Source organism: Otolemur garnettii, unplaced genomic scaffold, assembly GCF_000181295.1.
Source record: "Otolemur garnettii isolate 467f Iridium unplaced genomic scaffold, OtoGar3 scaffold00104, whole genome shotgun sequence".
In the NCBI taxonomy this organism is placed as follows: domain Eukaryota; kingdom Metazoa; phylum Chordata; class Mammalia; order Primates; family Galagidae; genus Otolemur; species Otolemur garnettii.
Genome location: NW_003852499.1, coordinates 6,479,547 through 6,489,025, shown reverse-complemented (window position 1 = coordinate 6,489,025; position 9,479 = coordinate 6,479,547). Strand labels below are relative to the sequence as shown.

General features: G+C 49.2%; 1 protein-coding gene across 6 annotated transcripts in view; it reads left to right on the top strand.

The window, feature by feature from the left end:
- Positions 1–3,739, top strand: part of SLC6A12 (solute carrier family 6 member 12) — a 25,585-nt gene extending 21,846 nt beyond the window's left edge. For 2 of the 6 annotated variants that reach the window (XM_023517091.1, XM_023517093.1), the window contains exons 14-16: positions 616–716; positions 1,181–1,351; positions 2,450–2,593. In XM_023517091.1, the coding sequence (XP_023372859.1) occupies positions 616–716; positions 1,181–1,351; positions 2,450–2,593 (416 nt within the window). Of the gene's footprint in view, positions 1–615; positions 717–1,180; positions 1,352–1,693; positions 1,808–2,449 lie in introns of all 6 variants that reach the window. The other 4 variants (XM_023517090.1, XM_003796445.3, XM_023517095.1 and 1 more) reach the window with 4 other exon arrangements.
- The last annotated feature ends 5,740 nt before the right edge of the window (positions 3,740–9,479 follow it).

Genomic DNA, 9,479 nt, shown 5'->3' with positions numbered 1-9,479 from the left:
TCCAGGTATCTTTACCAGTTAGTGGTGCTTATGTCTTAGAAGCTGGCCCTGCCTAGAACTACAGCAAATGTGGAAACGTAAGGACATTAAATGACACAAAACCAGTCAGTGTTTTCTCTAACCACAAATCAATTTTCTTACCATGCTTTTTTGGCAACTCATAAGTGGTTTCTCTGGAGCCTAGAATCTAGACCACTGGTTCTGGGCCCAGGAGCTTTCCAGCCCTATGCAAGTTTCTTGCAGTAGGCTTGCGCAGCGAGGCCCTTGCTGTTCTGTTGTTTGGGCTTGCAGCAAGTTCATCTCTCTGCAAGGTACACAAGTATTTGTATAGCCTCTGAGCCCCATTGGAGTCTCACACCACTGCGTGGTGCTCAGGACAGCAGGGCTCTTCATTATCAAGCAGGGTGACAGATACTGCACCAGCAGCTTGTTGGGGGCAGCACCTGCCCTCTCCTCACTCCCTGCTCTGAAACTGGGGTGCCAAGGTGCACCTCATTCAAGTGCCTGCTCCACTTTTCCCCTAGGGTGGGGGTGGGAGAGGAGCACAGAGCCAGATTACCCACTAAGCTGTTCCCACCCTTGATCTTCATACTGTCTCCCACTGTGTCTGGTCAGGGGCGAACCGTTTCTACGACAACATCGAGGACATGATTGGCTACCGGCCATGGCCCCTGGTGAAGATCTCCTGGCTCTTCCTGACCCCTGGACTTTGCCTGGTATGTGGCTCCCTCTTCCCTCCTTTCCCCAGAAGACTCCAGAGATAAGGGAAAGGATGTCTGATTTCTGGGGCTCTTTCCCTGCCTGTCTGGTCACCCTAGGGAGCCCTGTCCACTCACTCTCATGTGTCGGTTCCTTGCCCTTCTCTTCTGGGGCCATCTCATCTGCCCGTTAGTGGAATCTTATTTTACTTCTGGCTCCATCCCTTTCTGCCAGTGCCTCTTGCCCTCTGCCCATCCAGTGATGCTGTCTGTCTGAACTTTGGCTCCTCCACCCCTCCTTCCTTGACATCTCTTGTCTCAGGCTGTGAAGTGTGTGATGGCTTGGCCTGTGGCGTGCAGTGGCTTTTACTCTCCCATCTCACAGGGGCTCTGACTAGTTCTCTGCCCTTGGCTGTAAGTGGCTGGGGAGAGAGTTGTGGTGGCCCTCTGTCTCATCTGCAGCTGGCCTCTCCTCTTCCCAGGCCACTTTCTTCTTCTCCTTGAGCAAATACACCCCTCTCAAATACAACAACATCTATGTATACCCTCCCTGGGGGTACTATATCGGCTGGTTCCTGGCTCTCTCCTCCATGGTCTGCGTCCCACTCTTCATCATCATCACCCTCCTGAGGACCCAGGGTTCCTTCAAGAAGGTAGGTGGTTGGTGAAAGTGACCCATTAAGGGACCTGGGAGAGGCTGGACTTAGGGCAGGACACACGGTGGGGCCCAGGGAGCAAACATATACTTGGAGTGTGGGGCAGCTCTTGGGGTTCATGGAATCTTAAAGAGAGGAACTTTGAAGACCACACTAGTGGCTTTTCAGAAATATTCTTAAAAGTCTTAGAATCCATCATCTGGGCAGGCTAACCAGGGGCAAACTGCCAAAGGATTAAGGGGAAAACTAAGCCACATATGAGAACATGGAGGTACCCAGAACATAGATTCCTTGCTCTTGGAAAATAGAAGCAGCTACCATGGTTCACTCTATCCACAGACTCCTGGCCTCTCTTCTTATCTTAACCCTGCCTGGGAACACATACCAAAGGCTCCCTGTTTAGAATTTGGTACATGACCTCCTGGAAGGAGCTATGGCCAATGGCTCACAAAGGTAGAAATCTATCTTTCCTACAAGGAATAGAAAACACAACCTACAACAGTTTTAGCAAATAGGTATTTTAAAAAATATATTTAAGGGGCTGCTGGCATTTGATCTGGTGGCTTAAAGAGGCCGTTTGAGACCAGATTCTTGTATTTCTGCACTTCCATCCTGAGCATATTGTCTTTTCATCATCCTATTAAGGCTGTCATGATACAAGAAGGGGGAAGGAGAGGGTGCCAATAACAATAGTAATAATACTACTAATAAGAAAAATTATGCTTATTGAGCATATAATGATAGTTCTAAATAATGACAGTAACAAGACTAGACACTTATTGATCACTTACCCTGTGTCAGGCCCTGTTCTGTTAGGTGTATTTTATTATCTTCATATTACAGATAAGGAAATTGAAGGGATTAAATTAACAGAGAGGTTAGATGAGAGGCCTCTAAGCCTATACAAGTAGTTTGTAGCAGGGCCAGAAATGAATCCAGGCAGTTCACACTCTTAACTACCATGTTCTTACCTCTTCTCTCATCTCAAATTATTGTTCATTTATGCAGATTGTATGAGCTGCCCTGTGGGCCTAGCCATGTGCTGGGTCCTGGGATGCTCACATAAGAATTACCTACCACATCTTCTCTCTACAGCGCCTGCGACAGCTCATCACCCCTGACTCCAGCCTGCCACAGCCCAGGCTACGTCTCTACCTAGATGGTGGCACTAGCCAGGACTTCAGGCCCTCCCCTACAAAGAAGAGACTGATGGCTGGGGAGAAGGAGACCCATTTGTAGGATATGGCCGGAGACCAGGTGGCTCCTGATGCAGGAACCCAAGTCAGGGCCACCTTCCACACCGTGGACAGCCTCTGCCTTTGTCTCCTACCACAGTCCTGCTGAGAACCTCTGGGGGAACCATGGGCACCCTCAACTGGAGGCCACTCTCCAGAGCTGGCGCAGCTTCTCCTGGTGGGCTCAGGGTAGCACCACTGGAACATGCCATGCTAGGCACCAACTCCCTGTCGGAATATAACACCTTATTTATAAAGGAGGATGGTCATTTTGGAGTCCACCATCTGATTATTTGCATTGCAAAGGAATTCCACTGTGGGGATATTTCCCTCTGGAGCTTACAATTAATGTATTTGCACATTGGGAGAGTGGCTATAATGGAATTCACACTGCGATCTGGTTCAGAGAGCATGATGGAACCCACCACATTGGAAGTGACAACTGAACACACTATGATGGATTCTGAGTTCCATTAGAGGCAGGCTTAACATGCTGAAGGTTCCATGGGGAGGGAACTAGAGAAGCAGCCAGGGGGCAAGGCTTCACATGCCCTCATCTGGAGTGTTCTTGGAGGCAGTCTCTCATGGTGTCCCTAGCTCCAGCCCTAGTTCCACATTCTTTTTGCATTGTCATCATCAACTCATGGAGCACTGGGACGGAAAGAACTCAGGAGATGATTCCTAGACTTTACAAATACATGGCACTGTTCCTCTGCCCAAGGCAGACGTTAACTGATCACAGATTCTTGCCCAGCTTATAATCCTTCCAAACAGTGCTCTAGTCAGCTCCATTTGTCAACCTGCTTCTAACCCAAACCCCTGACTTCATGGATGAGAAAGTTCAGGATCAGAGTGACAAGGTGACTTTTTCAAGTTCACATGGCTTTTTGGGGCCAGAGAGATGACTAAAGCCTGGTCTCTTTGTGCTCAGGCCAGTGTTCTTCCCTTAGACGCCCCCTGCTACAGTGAATAAGCATGTATGGTCTGCCTCTTGCTGCGAGCTCGTCTCTTTTGCGGTGGCCCATTCCTGTTGAGTTACATGTGTTGGGGGTGGGAGGGAAAGAGGACCCTCTATGAAGGGGTAAGCAGCTCTACCCAGACTGCCACCCCACTTCTGTATCTTCTCCACAAGCCTACAGTCATCCGACCATATGTCTTCTCTGGACCCGTTTGTTCTTGCTACGTCCCATTCCCTCTGGCCCGGGGGAAGCCATGCAGCCCAGGAGAGCTGAAAGGAGTGCTCTTCTTTGCTGCCACATATGGTTCCCCCTTTCTCATCAGCTCTTCTCCCCATGTCCCTGACAAATCCTACCAGGTCCTTCCCTGGCCGGGGAGCCTCTCTAAAGAAGAAGGCAGGGCTTGGAAAGGTTCAATGTTCTTGTGCTCAGAAGGGGAGGAGAGGGAGTGGGGCCAGGTGGACATTTCAAGACAAGTTTCCTGGGGCAGGGAAACCCTTGTGTGGGGATGATATGGGGATAGATGTTACTCAGAGCCACTGTCCAGTGTCTAGAGTGAAAATGCATGCTCTGGCCAGGCTAAGTTCAATCCCCCGACAGCCCCAGGCTGTTCTCACAGCACCCACTAGTCTCCACTCAGATCTGTAGGTGCTCTGGGCTGGTAAGGACTAGTCTGTGGCACACTTGGCACAACAGATGTCCTCACCCCCGGCTTCTGGACACTCCCTCCTGTCTCTCCGTGGACTGCTGTGGGCACTTGTGCTCACTCTTTTTGGACTAGCTAGTGGGGAAGGAAGAATGGCCAAGGTAAAGGAATGGAGAGAAATGACTTCAGGCAGATGCTGTCGTTAGGAGACCCGGTCTGGAAGGAAAAGTCACACCCGGTACGGTGCTCTCTGCTGCCTCCTGGTGGCAGAAGGGAGCCGTGCCGCCCGCGCCGCACCGGGCCGTGGAGGGCTGAGCAGGCTCCCTCGCTGCTGGCTCCCGCCTTCTAGAGAAGCCCCTTGCGCTTCCTGCCGCTTCCTCCCTCCCGCTGCGGGAAGGCACTGGGCTTGGTAGCTAGCAGGCATCTCAGCAAGGAGCTCCTCGAGCCCCTGCCCTGTCGCCCTGCCATGCAGCGTGGCGCAGACCGCCCGGGCAGCTCTGCTTCTTGGTGGGCACGCGCCGAGTCGCTCCGCTTCCCTGGACGCCTGCCCCCCTCCCCCATACCCTCTGGCCTCGCAGCAACTGTAGGGGCCTCTCAGCTGCTGCAGACCCCCGGCTCAAGCGCACGGCCCACGGGGGAAGGCTGCCCTGGCGGGTGTGGGGCAGACCGCGGAGCGGCTCCGCGCTCTTCCATTCCCTTCGGAGGGACGGTGGGGGCGGGCTGGAACTGGAGGAACTGGAGGGAAAGGGGCTTCAAGCTGATATCGCATGTCCTGGGGACCCACTCTTTTTTTTTTTTTTTTTTAATTGAGACAAAGTCTCATTTTGTCGCCCTGGCATCATAGCTCACAGCAACCTCAAACTCTTGGGCTCAAGCGATTCTCTTGCCTAAGCCTCCCTGGTAGCTGGAACTACAGGCATCTGCGACAACGCCAGGCTATTGTGTTTGTTGTTGTTGTTGTTGTTTGCTTAGCAGGCCCAGGCAGGGTTCAAACCCACTGGTGCATGTTATGGGCGTCCTAACCACTGAACTACGGGCGCCCAGCCATGGCGACCCACTTTTATTGGCTCTGCAGCATGAGCAAGGAGCAAGTGCCCAAAGTACTCTGCAGAGGTGTGTGCGTGCTTGAAGAGCAGATGGGCAGGCCAGACGTAGTGCTCACACCTGTAATCCTAATACTTTGGGAGGCGGAGGCGGGTGGGTTGCCTGGCTCAGAAGTTCAAGACCAGCCTGAGCCAAGAACCAGACCATTCCTACTAAAAATAGAAAAACTAGCTGGTTTTTGTGGTTGGCGCCTGTAGTCCCAGACACAGAGGAGACTGAGGGAAGAGAATCACTTAAGCCCAAGAGTTTGAGGTTGCTATGAGCTATCATGTCCCAGCACTCTACCCAGGGTGACAGAGTGAGAAAAAAAAAATTAAATAAATAAATAAATAAGAGCAGTTGTGGGGCCACACTTTGGGGAGTGCTTTCATCTCCTCTTTGGGCTGTTTGAGTTTCAGGCTGGTGATGAGAGGCCAAATCTGGCAGCTATGGTTTATTTGGATGGTATGGCATTAAAAAAATTGTTTTTGAAGCAAATGCCTTGGGCGCTCTTCGATTTGCCAAAGGCTCCACTGCTCCCTATTACTCACACCTGACTTTTCCACAATTCATGTCTGAAGGCATTTGATTGGTAACCCTGCCCTAGGGTGGACAGTGAGAACTTTTGCCCAGGGGAGGGAACTAGAACCCTTGCTAGAACAGGAGGGAAGCTGAGGGCAGTGGTATCAGGGGTTCCAGCTCCAGCCTGATCATTGTGGACCTCACACTCTGTAGATCCTGTGGTGCTATTTACTAATCCTGGATCAAGTCCTTCTACCATTCAGACTCTTCTCTTTCCTAAAGAAGGGTAGTGGCTAATTTTAATTTCAAAGTCAGCTCTAAAGTGTTAGGCCACAGCAGCCCCCCTATCTTCCATGGCAGAGGGACCTCCAAAGTTAAGCTGTTCATGTGGATGTGTAAGTAGCCCAATAGAGTGACCCATATGGGAAGCACCAAGGCCTCATGAGAGGGCCTTATGAGAGGGACGACTCATTGGAGCTCTTCCTATCCGGCCTTTTGTCTTCCTCCCACACCCTCAGCACCTGTGACCCCTCCAGGGCCCTCGCTGACCCTGCACCCATCCTTTTCTTCTGGTTCAGAGGCAGGTGAGGACTGGGTCCCTTCCTCCTTGGTCCTCACTTGTCCGGCACCCGATGACTGAGCCTACGTGGCTTCCCTGAGGGGAAAGTAACAAGGGCTGCTGCTTAGTAAAGTAACAAGGGCTGATTGGATCTGACAGGAATGAAAAGCTTGTTAACCACCCACTGATACAGAGAGGCCAGCAGAGGATGTGTGTGCCGTGTGTGCAAGGAGAATGGAGAAGATACAAGGGCCAAGCCTGGCAGATTGCACAGGGTTGAGAGAGGCTGGTGACCTGGGCTTTGGTGTCCTGCATTCCAGCACTCTCACAGGAGGGGCAGATGGCTCATCTTGTCTGAGGAGCCCTCCGGCAGGCAACGGAGAGGTGAGCACAGAATCTCTAGGTAATGTCGCAGAGAAGAGAACTCACTGCCTGCCAAGGCTGAGCCCTTGAGGGCCTGCGTGGGTCCTGCAGGGTCAGTGCCCAACTCACTCTTGTAACAAGACCCAGACAAAATCTCTGATGCAGTCACATTCTGAGGCTTTCTCTGCCCACACCCATCTCACTAATCCTCTGATGGCTGCTGCAGAGCTGCACAGTCAAGAGGGCCTGGCCCTGAGGCCCAACTCTCGCACTGATGTCTGCCCTGCATTACTAGCAACACAAATCCCTCTGAGCAAGGCTCAGTTCCCTCATCCCAGCAGACTTCTAACCCCACAGCACATAAGTGAAGGTGGCCAGGGTCATGCCTCAAAAATTGCAATTGGGTTTGGGTCTGTCATTGAGAAGAAGATCCTGGAAAGAAAGTGGGATAGAGAGTGGCCAGGACAGGCCTATGGGACAGAAGGGAGTAGCCTTCCCCAGTCTGCTGTCAGGGCACCTGGGCTTCCTGTCTGCCTCAGCCTTTTCTTCTGTTCTAATAGTTTTTTCCTCTTGATTCTTTAGGGATTTTTGCATCCACAATCAGACTGTCTGGAAATAATGGCAGTTTTATTTCTCTAATCATTATTCCTTTTATTCTTTTCTTTGTCTTCCTTCACTCGGTAACTAGAAGTTGTGGCAGGCATCTTTGCCTCCTTCCTCATTTCGACAGAAATCCTAACATTTCACTATTGAGTATGATAGGTGATGTAGAGTTTTGACAGATACTATTTATTAGGCTAGGAAGTTTTCTTTTATTCCAAGTTTAGTGCTTTTTTTTTTGCAGTTTTTGGCTAGGGCTGGGTTTGAACCTGCCACCTCCGGCATATGGGGCCGGTGCCCTACTCCTTTGAGCCACAGGCACTGCCTGCTTTTTTTTTTTTTTTTTTTTAATCACAAATAAGTGTTGAATTTTATTGATTGCTTTTTCTGCATCTGTGGAGATAATCATATTATTTTTCTTTTAATTTGTTAATATAGTCAACTACAGGAATAAAGTTTTCTTTTTTCTTTTCCTTTTTTTATTTTTTTGAGACAGAGTCTCACTATGTTGCCCTGGGGAGAGTTCCGTGACGTCACAGCTCACAGCAACCTCCAACTCTTGGGCTTAAGTGATTCTCTTGCCTCAGCCTCCCATGTAGCTGGGACTACAGGCACCTGTCACCATGCCTGGCTATTTTTTTGTTGCAGTTGTCATTGTTGTTTGGCGGGCCTGGCCTAGATTCGAACCCACCAGGTCCAGTGTATGTGGCTGGCGCCCTTAGCCTCTGAGCTACAGGTGCTGAGTCAATTTTTCTAATATTTAATAAACTTCATTCCTAGGACAAGCCCATCTGGGATCAGGATTATATCTTTTTTTTTGGTTATTCTATGCTAGGCACAGTTTGCTAACATTTTGTTCAGAATTTTTGTAACAATGCTCTAAGCAAGATTGGTCTGTAGTCTTCCTTCCTCATATTGCCCCTGTCTACTTTAGGTTTTTTTTTTTATTGTTTTTTTTTTTTTGCAGTTTTTGGTTGGGGCTGGGTTTGAACCTGCCACCTCCGGCATATGGGGTCGGTGCCCTACTCCTTTGAGCCACAGGCGCTGCCCTGCCTTAGGTTTTTTTTTTTTTTTAAGGTTACACTAGGCTCATCATAAGGAGCTTGAGGATGTTCTTTCTTTTTCTTTTTTATGAAAGAGTGTGAAATTGGAACCATCTGTTCCTTCCATTTGTGTAGTAGAATTTTGTAAAACCATCTAGCCTGGTGTTGTGTGCGTGTGTGTTTTTGAGGGTTTGTGTATAGACTTTTAAGTACACATTCATGTATTTCTTTAATGATTATACATTTCAAATGTTCTGTTTGTTATGGAGCAAATTTTGATATTTTTCTAGGACAGTGCTCATCTTGTCAAGGTTTTCAAACTTATAACTGTAGGTTTATAACTTACAGATAGTAGTCTCTTTTTGTTCTGCAGTATTCATAATTATGTCCTCCTCGTTGGTCCTCAAGTTATTTACTTGTGCCAACTTTCTTCTTAATGATCAGTCTTATATGAAGTTTGTCAACTTTATTAGTCATTCCTTAGAATTTTTGTTTTATTAATCCTTTCTATTGTATATGTACTTTCTGATTCATTATTTCTGCTTTTGTCTTTATTATATCTTTCCTTCTACTTACTTTGGTCTTGTTTATTATTCTTTTTTTTTTTAATATTAGAGATGGATGTCTCATTCTTGCTCTGGCTGGTCTCAAATTCCTGATCTCAAGTGATCCTCCTGCCTCAGCCTCCCCAAGTATTAGGATTACAGATGTGAGCTACCACACCTAGCCTCTTCTGAGAACTTCTTCAGTTAAATAGTCCCCCTATACATAAGAGGATAAGTAACCTGTGAGCCTGCCTGTAGGTCTGACATTGGAGATTCTTCATCTCCCTGTGAAGCGGGATGAGGGGTAGGCAGGCAGTATGGTGTCTAGCACAGTTGTCCTGGAAGGAAAGAGGATTGGATTTGTTGGGGAGGGAGGGCAAGGTGGGTCCATTTAGGGAATTGGCCCCATTTGCCTTCCCTGTAGCTACTTCCCACAGTTTTCCCAGCATCAGGCTTGTGGCCACTCAGTCCTTAGGGTCATGGGGGCAGGAAGCACTGAGGGGCTACTTGGGGCTGGCTGGTGGGTTAGGTTCCCTAGGCTCTCCCTCCCTCGGGAGAGAGCCACTTGGACTC